Source organism: Rhinolophus hipposideros (assembly GCF_964194185.1).
Source record: "Rhinolophus hipposideros genome assembly, chromosome: 8".
Taxonomy (NCBI): Eukaryota; Metazoa; Chordata; class Mammalia; order Chiroptera; family Rhinolophidae; genus Rhinolophus; species Rhinolophus hipposideros.
In genome coordinates, this window is record NC_138054.1 from 76,331,002 (window position 1) to 76,352,390 (window position 21,389).

The 21,389-nt window shown below is 38.7% G+C and overlaps 1 protein-coding gene across 4 annotated transcripts in view; it reads right to left on the reverse strand.

Annotated features, from left to right (window-relative positions):
- The window catches only part of LOC308501254 (mediator of RNA polymerase II transcription subunit 18), a 101,254-nt gene extending 84,078 nt beyond the window's left edge, over positions 1–17,176 (reverse strand). The window contains exons 1-3 of one of the 4 annotated variants that reach the window (XM_081057310.1): positions 16,981–17,117; positions 16,150–16,291; positions 10,121–11,739 (exon numbers count right to left, since the gene is read on the reverse strand). In XM_081057310.1, coding sequence (XP_080913436.1) covers positions 11,186–11,739; positions 16,150–16,222 — 627 coding nt within the window. In that variant the 5' untranslated portion in view covers positions 16,223–16,291; positions 16,981–17,117 and the 3' untranslated portion in view covers positions 10,121–11,185. Of the gene's footprint in view, positions 1–10,120; positions 11,740–16,149; positions 16,292–16,760 lie in introns of those variants that run through there. The other 3 variants (XM_081057309.1, XM_081057311.1, XM_081057312.1) reach the window with 3 other exon arrangements.
- Positions 17,177–21,389: the final 4,213 nt, after the last annotated feature.

A 21,389-nucleotide genomic window follows, 5' to 3' on the forward strand; every position in this document is an offset into this window, starting at 1 on the left:
TACATTGCATGTATTACTGTATTTCACTGAATCTAAGATCATTTATTGAATGTGTATAATATGCTTGGACTTGTGCTAAACGTTCTGATTTTAGAGATAGAAAAATGTGGGGAAAATATGTTTCTTAACAATTAAACATGGTATTTTGCTTAATCCTCACAATAGCATAAAGTAGGTACAACCATTTTTGGGATCTTGCTGATGAAAAAAAACTGAAGAACAGAGAAATCCAAGTAATTTTCCTGTCTGTAAGTAGTAGGATATAATATGATCCCATAAAAAACCAACAAAAGAGTTCTGGATAAAGACAATGGCTATAATTTCTCATGCACCTAGTTTTCCTATCCACTCCCTCCCCTTCCGACCCCCACTAAAACTGCAGTAAACGACTGTTTTAAATCGTAAGGGAGAGAGGACAGTAAATACAACAGAATTTTGCAGGTGGAAAAGCAGATGAATGAGTAATAATAGGCTTGGCAGACTCAAGAATGCTGAATCCTGGACCAGAATCTGGAGAAAGTTGAGAAGCATCATCTGATATGTTCAGGAATTAATATACCAGTGGTATCCCTGGAAATGGGGGTGAAAAGCAGCTAAAATAAGAACTGGTTGAAGGCCTAGTGAGTGAGACAGGTTACTTAGCATGTTGTTAGGTAGACAAGAAGGTCCCTGGTGGAATAAACAAAGGCAGCCATATCTTGAAACTCCAGGTTTTGAAATCACTCCTTCGCTCCAGGACAAAATGTAACAGTGCCTTGAAGTTAATCGTCAAATTCCTTTTGGCCAGAAAAACGGAACAAATCTGATAAATAGGAGTGGGTTATTTTGTTAATCCCCTCAGGATGGGCAATCAGAACAAACCCGGTAGATGAATTTCATTGGAAGGTGCCAGTTCCATTCTTCAAATGGGCAAGAGAAGATGTAAGAATAAAAGCCTTTGCCCCTTGCTGGGCACCCCATTTGGGACCCCCTCCCGCCCGTAAGTTCTGACGCTTTGCTTTCAATAAACTATCCTCTGTTTTTTAAACTCCTCACCTCTCCTTGGTCCCATGCTTCCCTTCTTCATTCTCATGAGTCACAAGACACAATCCGGGCACTCACTCAAAAATCTCCTATATCACTAGTTCCCTTCCCTCACTGTACCTTCTAGGTTACTACCCTTCCTCCACCTCAGCAGAATGATGGAGGTTTATTCTCTTGAGAGAGTCAAACAGACAATCTCTGGAATAATGGTCACCAGATAGTTAAGGACATCATACAAAAAACAAAAACAAAAAAGGGAATCAGTACACTTTTCCCACACTCTGGTCCCAGAATGTTGGTAGCCAACCTTCTCTCCCTGGGCAGATGAGTCGTCTATGGGGAAAATGAAGCCCAATATGAAAGATATAAAGATAACAGCACTGAGATGGTGCTGTCAGGGTGGGACTCCTGGGCAGGGCAGGGAAGTGCTGTGTCCCCCTTCTTTGAATCTCTTCCGTTTGGCTGCATTGAATGTATTGAATAATGTGTTACGTTTTTAAAAATCACTGGTATCTACTATGTTTGTATGTTGCATTTAAAAGCAGCAATATAGAGAAAACCAGAACATTTTAGAATTAGAAAAAAAAAAAAAGATAATGCCATTGAAGACGTCCAGCTAATGGTAACTCATGGTCATTGGCTCCCATCTTCATGCACAGAGCTTCCAATCAGCTTTTAGTCTCCCACTTTTATTCACGAGCAGAAAGACAAGGATTACCAGACAAGAGGCTTCCCGCAAACAGAAAAGAAAGTCACTTGGTCCAGCTGGGTGGCTCAGGCGGTTAGAGCTCCATGCTCCTAACTCCAAAGGCAGCCGGTTCGATTCCCACATGGGCCAGTGGGCTCTCAACCACAAGGTTGCCGGTTCAATTCCTTGAGTCCCACAAGGGATGGTGGGCAGCGACACCTGCAACTAAGATTGAACAGGCACCTTGAGCTGAGCTGCCACTGAGCTCCCAGATGGCTCAGTTGGTTGGAGTGTGTCCTTTCAACCACAAGGTTGTCGGTTCGACTCCCGCAAGGGATGGTGGGCTGTGCCCCCTGCAACTAGCAACAGCAACTGGACCTGGAGCTGAGCTGCACCCTCCACAACTAAGGCTGAAAGGACAACAACTTGACTTGGAAAAACTTCCTGGAAGTACACACTGTTCCCCAATGAAGTCCTGTTCCCCTTCCCCAATAAAACCTTTACAAAAAAAAAAAAAAATATATATATATATATATATATATATAGTTTTTAAAATAATACATGTAATTTGTAACATGCTAACCTAATTTAATAATATATCATAAGGATATTTTCATGTTGTTGTAGAGTCAGTCCTCATAATAATTTTAATGGATGTGTCAGAATTTACTTAACTACTTCTCTTTTGTTGAATATTTAGTTTCAAGTTTATTTTTAAGTGAGGTATAATCGACATACAACATTATATCAGTTTCAGGCGTACAACGTAATGATTCAATATCTGCACATACAGTAAAATGATCATCATAGTAAGTCTAGTTAACATCTGTCACCATACAGTCACAAAAATATTTTTTCTTATAATGAGAACTTTAAAAATCCACTCTCTTAGCAACTTTCAACTATGGAATACAGTATGATTGACTCCAAATTTCTGTTATGAAATATGTAGCTATTTCCATACTTTAGCTTATTTCCTCAGCTTGGATCACCAGAAGGGAAATCAAAGGGTATCAGGATTTTGATTGTTCTTGATATTTACTTCCAAATTGCTTTCCAATAGGTTTTCATTAATTTATAATACCACTAGAAACATTAGAGTACCCATTTCACTGCATTGAAAACAAGCACTTGGTATCACAATTTTAATAAATTAGGAACTAGTAAAATATTTTATACAAACCAGTTTTAAAGTCAATAGGTTTGACTTCACTCTTTCCCCCAAAACTAAAAAAAAAAATATTTGAATAAATGGTAAAAAATTGTGAATAAGTCTGTGATTTCTCAAAATAAGTACTTTGAAGGGAACTACATATTTAGATGTTTGCCTTATGGTATATTTGTTTTTTTTTAAAATTAATCTCATCACTTCATATTCACACCTCTGAGGAAAAACATAGAAACAATTGTAGTCAACTTGACAAAACGCCAAAGTAATGACTCACATCCTGTCCCCTCTAGAGTTCAGTGTTGCCTCTAGATTCTTGGGCCTCCTGCTGCTAAGAACCTGTGGCTGCCTAAGGGCATCCTGGGTGTGGGAGCTTCTCTTTAAAAGAGGGGAGATCATATTTTAAAATGAATGGAGAAGACTGACCCCTGCTTCACATTCTTACACAGACAACACCGGCTAAAAATCAGGGCCCCAGCAGTGTGGGAAATTCCAGATACTTCCCCTACTAAAGCAATAATCTTTTTGTTTGCGTTGTTTCGAATTATTATTATTTTAAAATTACACAAGAAATATACATCCATTGTAAAAAAAAAAAAAAAGATAGGCAAAACCAATAAAAAGTACAACATATTTCCAACACCAAGCAATGACTATTAACCTTTTGAAGTACATATTTACTTTCATACTATTTTCTCTATGTACATGTTTAAAAAAATGATAGCATAAGATACAAGTTGTTTTGAAACTTTCTTTTTCACATAATACAGCTTGGTATATCTATATAATGTTTACTATGGATCAGATAGGATTCCAAATGTTTTCACATGTAATAACTCACTTAATCCTCATGATAACTGTATAAGGAAGGCAATATTAGTATTCCCATTTAATGATTAGGAAACTGAGGCAGAGAAGTTAAGTACTTTGCCTAAGTCCACAAAGTTAATAAATGAACTATCTGGAATAGTTTCTCTGTCATTAAATTCATTGCTACAAATGTTAAATGGCTGCAACATATCTCATTGTATGGATGAAGTATCATTTCTTTATTCCACCTCCTTTTGAGACATCTAGATTATTTTCATTTTTTGCTATTATACCCATCACTAGGATGACAAACCTTATGCTATACCTTTGTGCTTCCTTAATTATTTCCTTAGGCTAAATGCCCTCAAAGACAGTTGCATTGATTTTTATTTCCTCCAAAAAAGGTGTTATTTTCTCCATGTTCTCCATGACCTTGAATGTTGTAAATTTCAACACTTGCCTACAACAACTTTTAAAAATTCATTTTATCAGTTATGATAAATAAATAACAGCACTAAAGAATGAGTGATTTCTCTTGAGTACAAAAACCAGGGTAGGGTGACTGACTGGTTAACTCAGTTGGTATAACACCAAAGTCGCTGGTTCAATCCCTGCATAGACCACTGTGAGCTGTGCACTTCTAAAAAAAAAAAAAAAAGGCCAGGGTATAAAAACTTCCCCTTTCCATAATTTTTTCCAGCTTTTTTTCTCAGATGCTGAATTTCATGGCTTACACACAAACTCATCACAGAGGAATGAGGAGTGTTAACTTGGTACAAACCCGCTTACATAGGCAAGATTCTTGTGGTCTACAGCTCAGCATTCACTAATTCACTCACTCATTCATTCAATGAATATTTGATAAGTTATTATCTGAGTAGCACTAAGCTAGGCAGGGGTTATGGGGTTCACAGAAATAAAATATTTAGAACGATGTTAAATAAAATATTTAGCATATTACCTGGCACATAACAATTGATCAATAAATCAGTATTTATGTCAGGTACTATACTAAATGAGTGGATTATCTCATTTAATCCCTACAACAACCTCTAGGAACTGGGTTCTATTATCATCCCCATTTTGTAGATAAGAAAACAAAGGCCTAGAGAGATGTACCCAGCTGGAGCAATAAACCTGTGGTATTCAGTTTGAACTCAAGACTCCAGGATCTGTGCTCTTTCCTTCCTTAAGAAGCATACAGTCTTGTTAATAATACTAAAATTGAAAACAGCTGACAAGTATTAGGTACTCTGCTAGCATTCTGCTAGGTCTCTATGATCATTTATTAATAATTCATATGACAACTCTATGAAGTAGGTATTGTAATTATGATTGTTTCACAGATGAGAAAATAGACATTCTGAGAGTTTAAATAATTGGTCCAAGACACAAACAGCTGTTAAATAGTGGCTCTAGAAGCCAAGAGATAAAGAATTACTATACAGGGAACACGATGAAATGTGAAACAAGTGATGCCACTTAGCTACCATCAAATGTCAGAGGTCAGAGGAAAGAGACTTCGTGACCTTCTTGTGGTCCAGGAATAATTGCAGAAGGGCAGAAAGTGAAAATCCTGGGGACTTGTCAGGCCCTGGGTTGAAAACCTTCCCACAGGTTAGTTCATCATATGTTCTACATGATGAAGGTATTATTATTCTCAATTTGACAGATGAGGAAATCGATTCTTTAGGAGTTGATGCAATATGTCCAAGGTCACATAGCTAATAAATGGTATGGCTAGAATTGGAACCTATTTCCTATTTATCTCTCAAGCCTAAGCTCTTAACCACTATGTTGCATGCTTTCCATTGTTTGATCTTGCTTTTTTGTTGTGTAGGAGTCACATAGGCAGCAATGAGTGGGAAGGAAAAGGTGAAATAGTATCAAGAAAGATTAATACATAAGCAAGAGTACTGAGGTATATCCAAGGAAAGGGAAGCAGACCTACTTAGTGCGAAAAATTCATTTGTTTTGGGAAGGAGCCCATTGTTTACATAGGTTTTCCGACTATACAAACTGTATAAATATCTGTTTCTGCCATTATAATGGGAGCTATCAAAGACAGGGACTGTGTCTTAGCCATTGCTGTAACCCAGCATCTAGCACAGTGCTTAGATTGTAGTTCTAGCAGAGAAGTTGGAAAAATAGGGAGTGGTCACACGGCATACATCTCTGGGTGGCAATTAAGGTAGTCCACAAGACAGATATCCTAAACAAAATAATAGGTACTCAAATCCAACAGTGTATTTAAAAGATAATAATATCACGATGCATAGAAATTATCCCAGGAATACAAGGATGGCCCAACAACAGAAAATCTGTCAATGTAATTCACCACATTAATGGACCAAAGGGTGAAAAAAGCACATGATTTTTTTCACACTTAATAGAGAAACTTGGGGCAATGGCATTAAGGTCAGGATGAAGTCATGGATGCTCAGTATGACCACTAGTGTTATCTAGAATATTTGAGAGTCTGCCCAATTCTTTCAAACAAGAATAAGGTAAAAGAGGTATGTACTCTTTCTATTTGCCGCTCTTGCCAATGACACGACTGTCTATAAGGAAAACACAACATAATCAGCAGGCAAACTATCAGAATATGAGTTGTTAATCAAGTTTGCAAGAATAGAAATCATCTTACAAAAATCAATAGTGTCCTTCTATACCAGGAATAACCACCTTAAAATGTAATAAAAATATAACATAATCTAAAATAGCAGCTAAATGATAGTATATAGTAAGGATCAGCAAACTTTTTCTGTAAAGGACCAGACAGTAAAGTTTCTACTTGGCGGGCTGCGTGGTCTCTGTTGCAACCACTCAGCTCTGTTCATTGGAGTACAAAAGCAGCCATAGACAATATTTAAATGAGTGAATGTGGATATTCCAATAAAACTTTATTTACCATCACAAACAACAGGCTGACGTGCACAGGTATATAATTTGCCGACTCCTGGCGTGTAGTAACTGGCCAAAATGCAATGCCTAAGATGTTCATCCAAAAAAATATTTAAACTCCATTAAGGGACATAAGAAGACCAGAATAAATGTCATAATTGGGATAATCTCAGTAGTGTAAATAATTTATTCGTTTATTAAACAAATATTCAGAGAGACTAACATAGGCCAAGCATTGCTTTGGGTACTAGGGATACAGCAGAGAACAAAACAAAGCACCTATCCTCATGAATCTGATATTCTGGTAGAGAAGCAATGAATAAATAAAGTTGCTTAGCAATAAATGCTATGAAAAAGATTAAATAAGATAGTGATGGGGAGTGAGTGTGCTCCTTAATTTAGGATGGTCAGGGAAGGTTTCTCTGACATGTTAGAGGTAAAGGAAGCCTACCACATTGAATTCTGGGGAGGCAGTGTTCCAGTCAAAGATGTCAGTTCTCCCCGCAATTAATCTATACCTTTTCAATGAAATTCCAATAAAAATGCTAGTAGTAATGTTGAGAAACTAAAATTTACTCTAAAATGAATATGAAAGAATAAAGGTCTATGAAAGCTAAGTCTATTTTGAGGGGGAAATAAAAGTAGGGCTACTTGCCTTACTGGTAGAACTGGCTTTACCACAGAGCCACAGTAATAAAAAACATTGTGTAGCTGGCACCAAAACAAAGAAGAAGACCAATGAAATAGAATGGAGAGCTTAGAAATAAAGTACATACATGGGCACTTAATATGTGATAAAGATGGTATCACAAAGCACTGGATTGTTTTTCAGATAGTGACAAAAAATCTAATTCGCCATGTGGAGAAAAAAGCTCGATTTTTACTTGAAACTATGTTAAAGGTGGACTCCAGATGGATTAAAGACTGAAATGTTAAAGTTAAAACTATAAAACTGATAACAGGAAAATCTGTTACCTAGGGATAAAGACTTCCTAAAAAAAAAAAAAGACTCTAAATCAGAAGGCCAAAATTTAGGACATCTGCTTAATTAATGACATCACAAAGTTAACAAGAAGGTGACAGAATGGGAGAAGGTATCAGCAATGTTTAAAAAAAACAAGGAATAATGTGTAGAATATACACAATTTCTACAAACCAACAAGACAGGAAATCAAATACAAAAAATAGGCAAAGGATATAGATAATAATAGATACTGGGAGAAGGTATTTACAATGTTTAAAACTAACAGGATTCATGTGTAGAATATACAAAGGATTCCTACAAATCAATATGACGGGAAAGCTATTAGAAAAATAGACAAAAGATATAGATAACTTAGTTTCACATACTAGGCAGTCTATACAATTTCATATACAAAAAAGCATATGAAGAAAAGTGCTCAAATGTAATTATAATCAGAGAAATGCAAATCGAAACAACTAAGAGCTTTGTGGGTGGGTGAAATGGGTGAAGGGGATCAAGAAGTACAAACTTCCAGTTTTAAAACAAACAAATCACGGAAGGATATAATGTACAGCATGGGGACAATAGTCGATAATATTAACTTTGGTAACAGAGGGTAACTAGACTGATCGTGGTGATCACTGTGCAATGTATACAAAGACCAAGTCATGACATTGTACACCTGAAACCAATATAATATTGTATGTCAATTATACTACAATAAAAACAAAAACAAAAAATCAAGAGCTGCCACTTTCCATCTATCAAACTGGGGAAAACTAGAAAGATGGGTAACACCCAAGTGGGTGAGGATGTGAACATGACTTCTTGTGCGCTGGCTGTAGGAATGTATATAGCGCAGCTATTCTGAAAAGCAATCTGGCAATATTTGGCAAAACTGAACATGCCCATAGATATGTGGCTCAGAGGAATATTCATTATCAATTGACAAATTTGCTTATTTTAGCATTTTTTATGGTAATAGAGAGGTGAAGGCATCTAGGTTTTAATACGTGTCAGATGCACAGTGGTTATGTGCCTGGTTTCTGGAGCTAGACTGCCTGAGGTAAAATTTAGTCTCCGTGATTTATTAGTTCTGACTTTGAAGAATGGAAGTAGAAAATCTGAGTAACCTCTCTGTGTCTCACTGTCATCTAGAAAATGGGAGTAGTCATTACCTTATATGGTGGTTGTGACAAGTACACGAGTTAAAACACTGAAAGCTCCTGCCACAGTTAAGCACTATTTAAGTGTTAATATTCCTGTTAGTAGGAAAGCGTATGCATATTGGAAATTATGAGTTAGGTTTCTATAAAGCAACAAGAGCGTATCACAAAAGCAATGCTACTTTTAAAAAGAAAAGGAACATTTATAGCACAATAACACTTATGTGAATTGAACATATTCATGTAACTACATATTTTATAAGACAGGCAGCAAAGACATACTCGTACATGGAACATATGAGTGGCTGCCCACAGGATAGAGGGAATGAGAACAGAGCTTAGGAATAAAGGGGAAGACTACAAAACAAGAAAGAGGCTTTCTTTTTTTATATATATAAATCTCTGCTGGGTTTTTTTGTGTATTTTTTTTTAAAGATTTTATTGGGGAAGGGGAACAGGACTGTATTGGGAACAGTGTGCACTTCCAGGCCTTTTTTCCAAGTCAAGTTGTTGTTCTTTCAGTCTTAGTTGTGGAGGGCGCAGCTCAGCTCCAGGTCCAGCTGCCATTTTCTAGTTGCAGGGGGCACAGCCCACCATCCCTTGCGGGAGTCGAACCGGCACCCTTGTAGTTGAGAGCCCACTGGCCCATGTGGGAATTGAACCGGCAGCCTTCGGAGTTAGGAACATGGAGCTCTAACCACCTGAACCACCGGGCCGGCCCCATGGTCACACTGTTTTGGCAACAGTGTTGGAAACCTCAGTTAGAGCTGGTAGGAGTGTTGAAAACTGGGACATTTCTGGAAGGCATTTGGTAATGCGTGGGAAGTCTTAGAATAGTGCATATTCTTTGACTCAGCAGTTCCCTAGAATTTATTCTGAAGAATAATCATAGATGTCAATAAAGATTTAAATAAAAGCACTAGCATTGCAGGCTTGTTTATAAAAGCAAACAATTGGGATTAAACTGAAAATCTCAAAATAGAGGAATCAATTAAATTATGGAAAATCCGTATGATGGTTACCAATAGCAATTACAATTCTCAATATTTAAACACAGACTCTGCTAATTAGCAGCTGTATAGCCCAGGGAAAGTGAATTGATCTCTCTGCACTTCAGTTTCCCTGTTTATAAGATGCGTCTGCTGTGAGGATTCAATTAACATACCTAAAAGACTTAGGATAGCACCGATATACTAAGAACTAAATAAATGAGTTTTTTGTTTGTTTTTACAGCATTGTAGCCTAATGTCCTAGAAAGATGTTAATAGTAAATTAAACAAAAAAGGTTACAAACGAGTATATACAGAATATTGTTATAAAATATCTCATACATAAATTTATAAAAATAAAGACTAGAAGGATATATACTAAAATAAAACTAGTACATCTCTTTGAATAGGATTACAGATTATTTTTCTTATTTTTGTCTGTATTTTAAAAATTTTCAACAACAAACACATTCTACTTTTTTTTTTACATGCTACTTTTATGAAAGGTAAAAGCTATCACTTCTCTCAAAATTAAAACTAAAAACTCATTTTTTTTTGTTCCAGTTGGTAATGAATCCATCCCAAATTAGCAGGGTAATTGGGTAAAGAGTCAGAAATATAGACATTTCTCTTCATAGCTTTTATTACCACATAGTATATGAGCTCACAGTCTTATTTTACATATCTTATGTACCAAGGATAAAACAATTAAGAGATTTTTCTTTCCAAAGGCTAATTTATTCCTATTTCCCTTCTCTATGCAGAAGGATGATATTGATTTCTCCACGTTTTCCTGCGCCTTTGATGTACTTGCCACATGAGAAAACCAGTGCAAAGAACAAAGTTTTCACTATCATCCTTTCTGAGGGAAGAATGCCTGGCTAGTAGTAGTGAAATGCGGCATTTATAGTCTTTTTTTTTCTTTCAGATTTTATTTTTTTTATTGGGGAAGGGGTACAGGACTATTGGGGGAACAGTGTACTTCCAGGACTTTTTTCCAAATCAAGTTGTTGTCCTTTCAATCTTAGTTGTGGAGGGTGCCATTCAGCTTCAAGTTGTCCTTTCAGTCTTAGTTGTGGAGGGCGCAGCTCAGCTCCAGGTCCAGTTGCCGTTGCTAGTTGCAGGGGGTGCAGCCCACCATCCCATGTGGGAGTCGATCTGAACCGGCAGCCTTGTGGTTGAGAGGATGCGCTCCAAGCAACTGAGCCATCTGGGAGCTCAGCAGCAGCTCAGTTCAAGGTGTCCTGTTCAATTTTAGTTGCAGGGGGCGGAGCCCACCATCCCTTGCGGGACTCTAGGAATCGAACTGGCAAACTTGTGGTTGAGAGCCCACTGGCCCACGTGGGAATCGAACCTGCAGCCTTCGGAGTTAGGAGCATGGAGCTCTAACCGCATGAGCCACGGGTCCAGCCCTAAAGTCTTCTTTTTTGTAACAGGTGACGAAAGACCCCAATGGTGGACGGACTGTGTTAGTCACATGAGCCTTTTGGGGTCTATTTTCTCGAGGTGAACCAGAGGTTTCAACTGCTCCGCAAAGTTCCGCATGTCATCAGAGACCATGTCCTGCCCGGCTGGTGCAACAACACTTAATTCCACCAGATAGGAGAGTGACAAGGCCTCGGTGCTGTCTGTGTTCCCTGGCACCAGGATACGGAAGATCTTGTACACCATAATCTTCATGATGCCCTTCCGGAACAGATGTCCCTTGGCAACAAACTCATGGTCCATGCGGAAGCCCATTTCCATCAGGAAGTCAGTGAGGTTCTCAGAGGTCGCAATGTCCACGCAGTTTCGCACCAGAGCATGGCGGTTCTTGTCTCCCATTTCCGGCTGTCCCAGGTAGCGCAGATGCCAGGGTGCCCCTGCCCTATCCATAGAGCGCCGGGCCCTTAGAACAAAAGGACTGGCCTGCTGGCCCTTAAGGAGGAAAACCATCTCATGGTCAAGGAAAGTCTCAGGTTCCATGTTGTCGCACAAACCACGTAGGCGGTGGATGAGGCTTTCCAAACTGTGATCTAAAACACTTCCTGAGGAAGAAAAAAGCAGTACTGAGTCCCAGCTTTCATTTTGGGTAATGGAATTAGCAAAAGATTGAAAAAAATAAGTGAAAAACCTAAACAGTTTAGTGTAGTGTTTTGTGAAGCACAGGCCCAATAAATGAGATTTTAGAGGGGTTTTACTGCCAAGGTATTATATAACATTATGAGAAAGTTAATCCCTTTTCGATTTTTTGCATTGTCTTATTTGGTACTAAAAAGTCTTTAGGCCTTCTGTAACAATGCTCACCTCCAACAAGCTTTGGGCCCCGAACCTTTAGCAAGTAACAGAATCTATCTAGAATGTAGTAATACTGTTTTGTTGTCATTTATTTTAAAAATTGTCTTAATTTCCAGCAAACAGGTTTTTGATTTATAGGAGAAATGTAACATTTCCTTGCTATGTAATATATTTAAGTAAAAGTGAATTAACTGCTTCATAGAAATATACTTATTTTTGTTCTCATGTTATTCATCCTCCTGGCAGCATTTGACATAGTTGGGACAGATCATACCCACTTTCAAATCTATTCTTCCCTTGGCCTCTGGGACACAATGTTCTCTTGGTTCTTCACCTAACTCACTGATCATTCCTTTTAAGTCTTCTTTGCTGAGTCTTCCTTATCTTCCCGAAATATTGGAGGCTCCTAGGACTCTGTTGTTCTTCTCTAGCAACAATCTCGCCTCCCTAGGTGACCTAACTAGGTCCTATGGCTTTAAATATCATTTATGTCCTGAGGACTTCCACATTGATATCTCATGAACTACAGACTCATACATCTAACTATCCACTCAATCCAACTGTGCACTCAACTTCTCCATTTGGATGCCTAACACACATCTTCATCTAGACATGTTCAATATCAAACTGTTGATATTTCCTCCACAATCTTATTCCTTCTGCAGTATTCCCCATCAGAGTAAATGGCAACTCTCTATTTCCAGTTGCCCAGGCCAAAACCCACAGAATCATCTTCGACTCCGTTCTTTCTCCCATACCCTACATCCAATCAAAAATTTTTAAATATATACAGAGTCCAACCACTTCTCACTCCCTCAGTCACGTCCACTTAGTCCAAGCCTCCTTCATGTCTTGACTGGTCTTTGCAATACCCTGCTTCTACCCTTGCCTTCTCCCTCTCTTCTCCATACAACTGCCAAGTGGTCTTTTTAGAACAAAAGGTAGATAATGACATTCCTCTGCTCAGAACCCTCCAATGGCTTCCCATGCCATTCAGAATAAATCCCGAAGTCTTTACCATCGTCTATAAGGCCCTATAGATTGTGGTCTCTGCTACCTCTCCAACATCATTTCCTCTCACTATCCCCCCTAGGTCACGCTCTCCAGCTACAGCGATCTTCCTGCTATTTCTTGAAAATGCCAAGTATCTGACAAAGTATTTCTCTTGAGAGCCCCATCCTTTAGCCCCTATGCTTAGAATATTCTTCTCTCAGATATCTGCATACCTCATCTCATGACTTTCTTTAGATGTTTTCTCAAGAGTTATTTTATTAGAGAGGTCTTTCTAATCACCCTAAAAAAATAGTGTATTTTCCTTCAATTTCTTTCCACTTCCCTGCTTTATTTTTCTTTAGCATTACCACCTCTATTTTTTAGTCATCCTTCAATATATTAATTATGGATTGATTTTGTTATCTTTCTTCCTCCATTTCTGATACTCCAATGGTAGGAACACATTCAAATATTTATTGACTACATCTGTTAATAGAGTAATAAAGTAAATAGGGTATATTATCGTAACTGGAAAATACTGATAGGAGGACTCACTTGACTAAATTTTTGGAAATTGGTAATGTTGAAGGAAAAGCAACAGTTAGGTCTCAGTAATTATAGGACAAGATCATGAGAACAGGAAATGGATTCTACATTTGATACATTGTATCATACATTTAGGACAGTATCAAAAATATGTTTGTTCATTCTTCAAACATTTGATGAACTTTGTAAGTGTTGGTTCATTCAAAGTATACTCACTGAATGCTTTGCCAGGCTATGCTAGGAAGTAGGGGGCTTGCCCTCACAGAAACTACAGTTTAGTGGGGGAAAATAAAAAATAATTAAGTAAACATATAAACTGACATACAAAGAAGTAAAGGGGAGATGGTATAGAGAGAAACTGGTGGGGGTGGAGAAAAGACACCTCCCTGAGGGGTTGGAGTAGTGAGAGATCTCTCTAAGGGAAAGACAACTGAGCTGAGACCAGCATAAAAATAAGGTGTTTATTTGAAAAAGGTATTGGGGCAGAGGGATCATCAAGTGCAAAAGCACAGAATAAGAAAAGGGCCTGAGGAACTTAAGGAAATGAAAGGATATCAGTGTGACTGAAGCATGACTGAAGCGTAGTGAGTGAGATGGCAGATGATAATGAAATGAGGATTTGCCATGGGCCAAAGCCTGCAGGCCTTACACACAGTCCATGGTAAAGGCTGTATTTTATTCTAAGGTCATTGGGCAGCTATTAGTTCCACATTTTATTCTCCACACAATAGAGAAAGACATGAATAGATTTACATTTTAAAAAGATCATTCCAGGGCAGCTGATTGGCTCAGTAGTTAGAGTGTGGTGCTCATTAACACCAAGGTCGCAGGTTCGATTCCCACATGGGCCAGTGAGCTGCACCCTCCACTACTAGATTGAAAACAATGACTTGACATGGAGCTGATGGGTCCTGGAAAACACACTGTTGCCCAATATTCCCCAATAAAAAAAAAAAATTAAAAAAAAAAATCATTCCAGGAAAACTGATGGACTCTTCACCAAGACACAGTCATGGGGGAAAAAAGTGGGGGCAAGGGTAGACTGGTCCAAATTAAAAGACTTAAAAGACACAATTATCAAACGTAATGCATTAAACCTGATTGCATCCTGGTTACAAATCACATTTTTGGGACAATTAGGGGGAAATTTTTGAATATAGACTAGGTATTAGATGATACTAAAAATGTATTATTAATTTTTTAAGATAATAATGATGGTATCGGGGTTATGAAGGAAAATACACTTTTTTTAAAGAGATGTATACTGAAGTGTCCAGGGATAAAATGTTGTGAGGTCTGAAATTTTCTTTAAAAACAGCAAAAGAAAAAAAAGATGAAGCAAACATCACAAAATTATAGAAATTGAAATCTAGATGATGGAAATGTAGTGTCTACTATAATAGTCTCTATTTTCTATATGTTTGAATTTTTTTAATAATAAGTTTTTAAAAAGATGACTAGCTATTGTGTGAGAAGAGATGATCAAACGTAGAAGCAATGTAATAAGTGAGAGATTGCTAATATAGTTCAGGGATGATAAACCAGGGTGTGGTACTGCAGGTGGAGAAAAGACACACTTAAAATATATTTTGGAAGTAAAATGAGTAGGACTTAGAGATATACTAGATGTAGGATAAAGGAAAAAATGGAGATTGACTCTTGAATGCTTGGCTCAAGCAACTGGTGAATGGCAGTGGCTCTTACTGAAATGGGAAAGACCGAAAGAGGAGCAGCTTGAGGAGTGAAAATTAATAACCTTATTTTGTTCATATGAAGTTACTAAATGAATGATCTGAATTAAAGCCTAAACTCTTTCACTAAACATTATATGACCTTCTGAAAATCATTAACCTTTCTGGGTCTCGAGTTTTCTCCTCTGGGCAAGTTACTTTACCTGTTTCCTGATCTATAAGATGAAGCTAACTAATAAGAGTATCATAGAATTACCCTATGATCCAGCAATCCCACTTCTGGGTATATATCCAAAAGAATTCAAAGCAGGATCTTGGAGAGATATTTGCACACGCATGTTGATTACAGCATTATTCACAATAACCAAGAGGTGGAAGCAATCCAAATGTCCATCAACAGATGTACAGGTAAAGAAATGTGGTATATACATAAAACAGAACATTATTCAGCCTTAAAGAAGGGGATCCTGTCACATACTACAATATGGATGACTTGAGGCTAAGTGAAATAAGCATGTCTGTCATAAAAAGACAAAAGTTCTATGATTCCACTCATATGAGGTATCTACAGTAGTCAAAATCAAAAACAGAAAGTAGAAAGTTGGTTGCCAAGGGCTGGGGGTGGGAGGGAGGGGAATTAAGTGTTTAATGGGTATAGTGTTGCAGTTTTGCAAGATGAAAAAGTTCTAGAGATCATCTATACAACAATGTGAATATACGTAACACTGCTGAACTGTAGCTGTGAAAACGTTTAAGGTGGTAAATTTAACGTTATGCGTTGGTGACCATAAATAAAAGTAAACATTTTTTTAAAAAGTCTATTGGGTGCCTGAAGTTACGCAGACTGCTTTTGCCTAACAGGCTCTCATCTCCACAGAAGCTGAACAGAAAAGAGGAAAGCAGGTAATCCACGCGCTCAGGTTCACTTACCCTGCAGCAAGTACTCCATCATGTTAATGGTGCCCCCCGTGACAGGCATCATGGTGACTGGAGGTGCCTCCATGGTGTCTAATTAAATTGAAGAACTTAGACTGGATTCCAAGACCCCAATGAAGTAAAGCACAGGATACACCTGGAGAAGAGTTACACTACTTAGTACATCAGAGAGGTAAAGACACCAGATCTGCTTGTGTCATTGGCCTTAACATCAAAAGATTCATTGGCTCATTCAAAATTTTTGAGTAACTGCTATAGGCCAGTTTCAGGAACTAATGATATAGAAATACACAAAGGAAACCCGACCACGGAGTGAGAGCACAATTTTCTACTCTCAAGGTCTGAAATCTTTACAAATCTTCTGTTCAATCTTGAAGAAGTCATCATACCTCTCACCCTGGGACTCAATGCCTTCCTTGTAAAATGGGGTCAACGGTATTTAGCCCCCAAGACTTTCTGGCTCAGATGACATAATGGACATGTAATAATACTCAGAAAAACCGAATGGTGACTAAGGGACTTGCCTGTCCTTCAACATATAGACAAGGATATTGAGCAGCGGAGAAGAGCCCAAGGACACAGTAAATTGGTAGCAGAGCGCGCACCAGAATAAAATCCGGGCGTTCCGCCTCTCTGAAAACGGCTTTTAAAAGCGAGCCAGGCGGAAGCGTGAAGTTAAGATGACGGTTTAGGTCCTCCTACAGCATCGAGAACACGTGACCACTCACACCTCCGTGCGCGCTCTACCCTCTTCTCATACAGCAGGGAATTATATCCGCCCAAGCACTTCTAAGCTTAGGAGCGACAATTAGCCCCCAGCCTTACAGTTCAAACCCCCTGGACAGTGCAACGCTCCTTCCTCCTCTCCTCGCTTCCGGCCAAGAAGCCGACGTAGTACAAACCTCCACTCCGCCGCCGCGCAGCCCAAGGGTACCGACGGGGCTTGCAGTCGCTCTTCGCCCGGCAAGCAGGAGCGCATGCGCAAGATGCGACACTGCTGTGTGGAAGATGGCGGCCTCCGTGGAAGCGTCTTCTGGGAGTTACGGGGTGTATGGAGAACCTTGACGTCATAGGCTGTCCTCCAGGAAATCTTTTTTTTTTCAAGTTCGACGACCTGGAGATGTTTTTGTCTAGGAAATCTTTTGGAACTGACGAGGGGTGGGAGGGGAAGAGAGCCTGGGGAAGGGAGCTGCAGAATAAAGAGAGACTTACTTATAAAACAAAGACTTTTTGTTGGGTACCTGAAGGTGAAAAGAAAAGACATTTACTGCTTAGCATAATGTTCTGAACAATTAAAGAGCTCAACAATACACTTAATATTTGTTCACTTTACTGTGTATATTTTTAACCAATTTAAAAATATAGGGTGTTAAGTAAATTCAACGAGCATTTATTGAATGCTGCTTATGTGTCAAGCAGATAGGAGGGGGTGGACAAAGTGGGGACTAGAGTTAAGTGAATGAGGCACTCTCCTGGAGCAAAAAATTTAAGGGGACACCAAAAAAACTCAGTAACTAAGATAAATAATACTTGAATGCAACATTTTACAAATTTAATACCAAAAAACCCTTAATGAACAAAATATCAAAATTTCAAATTTGGATCTTCACAGCAGCCCTAGGAGCCAAGTATTACTGTAATTTTACAGATGGGGAGATGCAGGCAAGAAGTTAAAAAACGTGCAAGGGAGTGGAGAAGCAGGGATACAGATCTAAGCGCTGATTTCAGAGCCCACGCTCTTATATTATTACATTAAACGGACACTTCTAGCTCTAGCTCCCCCACTGTAATCTATACTACTGCCCATTCATTCATTTTTTTAAATTGAATATTTCTTGAAAGTCTATTGTGTTCTAGATATTCTGTTAACTGTTGTTGACTTTATCTCTGCCCTCAAAAGAGTTTATGGGCAAGTTGTGGCAATCAGAAGTAAACGGAGACAGTACCATGTGAGTCGATTTAATAGGATAATGGAATATAAATAGCTCAGCTGCTTGGGAAACAATCAGTTTGCTTTGATTCATCTTGGGGGCATCAGGGAAGGATTCCTGGAAAAGGTAATTAATGCTGGAGTGGCCGGATGGCTCAGTTGGTTAGAGCGTGAGCTCTTAAAACAGGGTTGCTGGTTGGTATGGTGGGCTGTGCCCCCTGCAACTAAAGATTGAAAACCGCGACTGGAGTTGGAGCTGAGCTGCGCCCTCCACAACTAGATTGAAGGACAACGACTTGGAGCTAATGGGGCCTGGAGAAACACACTGTCCCCCAATATTTCCCAATAAAATTTATTTTTTTTTAAAGTAATTAATGCCCAAAGTAACATGAAGGAACAATACCGTGTTTCCCCCAAAATAAAACCGGATCTTATATTAATTTTTGCTCCAAAAGACACGTTAGGAAGCTTATGTTCAGGGGATGTCATCCTGAAAAATCATACTAGGGCTTATTTTCCAGTTAGGTCTTATTTTCAGGGATACATGGTAGGTGTCAGCCAGATAAAGAAGGGAGGAAAGGGAATTCTAGGTAGTGGGAACAACATGTACATAAGGTCATTGAGTTCAATAGAATTAGGATACAGAATCTGAGGTTAGGAGGGATGAGAAATGAGTCTGGAGGAGTTGGGCCCAGATTCTGGAGGATTTTTCACATCAGAATAAAGTAGAGCTGTGAGCTTTAAAGAGATCACTCTGGCTGCAATGTGGAGAAAAGCTTCGGAAAGGAGGACCTGGAGAAATAAAACCAGTTAGGAGCTTTGGCACAACTCCAATTGGAGATAATTGCAGAAGAAAAGACAGATTTTAAAAATATAAAAGAATCATTTGATGAGTAAAGACAGGTAGAGGGAGTCACAAATGTCTAAATTTCTACCTTGGATGCCATGGTAATGCTCTCTTCTGAGCTAAGAAACACAAAGTCATGTAGGTGAGGCAGGAAAGATGAGTTCATATGTAGATACAATAAGCATGAGGTGTTTCACGAACACCCAGCAGTGTTCCAGCCGATGTGCAGTGGCAGTGCCCAGCCGATGTGCAGGGAAGAGAGAGCTGGGCTAGAGGTAGAGATTTCAGAGTCAGAGCTTCAAAAACAGTAGCTAAAGGCATGAGAATAAATGAGATTACCCTGAAAGAGTGTACAGAATAGGACGAGAAGATGGCTAAGAACTGAAACTTGTATAGGATTCTGACAGTTATTTGAGCTGTGTATACCCCAGGGCTTAGGATGTGCCTCCTGATAAGCCTGGTGGTTCACAATATTGGGCAGAATGACAAGTTCTCAGTGCTGTAATGACTGGAGGAGGTTGTAAAATTGCTGGGCCTCTCTTTTCCTATATAGACACTAACCAGAATGGAAAATTTAGTGAATTATGGGTTCTTTGAGGCACCAAAGTATTTACTCAAATTTTAGCTGGCATTGTGTAGTAGGGTTAAATTTTATATGTATATATGTGTCTGTATACACACACACACACACACACACACACATATATATATACAGGAAATGGGTGAATAATATGGTAAAATTTGGATAAGGCCTAGGAATTAAAGGGATGAGTTTCTCTGATAAGGATGTGAGATCTGGAGCTTAGAACTGGGCTCACATCTGTCCTCTGCCACTACGCAGCTGTGCAACCTTGGGCAATTCACTTCCCCTCTCTGAGCCTCAGCTTCCTATTTTTGTAAAATAGAGATAAAAAAATTTCTAAGGCAGAGATTGCAAAAATAAAATGAGATGTTTATGAAACACTTAGCATAGTGCCTGGCTTATTGCAAACAATCAAGAAATGGTAGCTATTATTATTATATTTGATATCTCTCATTTGAGCAAATACATTCTGTCTTATTGAATATACTTTGTGCAGATCTCACCCCGCCCCCCACCATGGATGTAAACATCTTGAAAGGAGGAATCATTTATTTTCTTTATGTGTCTTAGCTTGGGCTGTTATAACATAATAGCATAAACTGGGTGACTTATAAATAACAGGAATTTATTTTTCACAGTTCTGGAGGCTGGAAGTCTGAGATTAGGGTGACAGCATAGTCAGGTTCTAGGGATAGCCCTCTTCTGGGTTGTAGATTGCTGACTTCTTGTATCCTCATATGATGAAGAGCACAATAAAGCAAACTCAGGCCTCTTATAAGTGCACTAATCACATTCATGAGGGCACTTCCCTCAGGACGTCATCTAATCCTAAGCACCTCCTAAAGGCCCCACCTCCTAATACGATGATATAGGGAAGTAGGATTTCAACATATGAATTTTTGGGGACACTAACGTTCATAACAGTGTGCTTTACATGTACTAGGTGTTCAAAAAGTTTGTGGAACACATCACAATAGCTGCCAATTATTGAAGAGTTGCTACACACCAACAACTTTATACTATATATGTGTAAATATGCCAAATACTGCTAAAAGGTAGATATTACCATCTCTACTTAACAGAGGGAAAAAAAAAAAGGTTCAGGGAGGTAAAGTGACTTGCCTAAAGCTAAACAGCCAGCAAATGGCAGAACTCAAATTCAAATTCAGTTCTTTCTGACACTATGCCTTTCCTGTGCTTCCTTCTGAATTCATGGACTCTTTCTCCACAGCGAATTTCCCCGTTATTACAAGTAAGAGCAGAAAGAAGGAGAAATGTTCATACATTAATGATTCTCAGCCAATCACTAGATTGGGCTCAAAGAAATAGGACCAGTTCTTGGTCAGTCTTCATTAGGACAGCCGACCATCAATATGGATTGTAAGGCACACATACTTATACATAATTCCTTTATGAGCTTTCTAGAATGGCCTTATTGGAAATAAGATAGATCTACCCCTCTGTTATATGCAATGCTAGGCTGTCAACCTTAGTGTTGCAAACTAACATTTTCCCAAGAATGAGCTGACATTTATTGGCTGCTTCCTATATGCATAGCTTATGGCAAGGTATAATTGTTGCTTTTCAACCTAATTACCTCCAGCGTCCTCATCAGTTCCTGTCGGTCATCCACTCAGAGTAAAAGCCAGAGTCCTTATTATGCCTACAGGATCTGCCCCCATTACCTGTTTCCTCTTTGACCATATTCCAACCATCCCTATCTGTGTCTGCCCATCCACTCAGCTCTAGCTACCATGTTTCCCCAAAAATAAGACCGGGTTTTATATTAAGGTTTGCTCCAAAAGACGCATTAGGGCTTATGTTCAGGGGATGTCATCCTGAAAAATCATGCTAGGGCTTATTTTCCTGTTAGA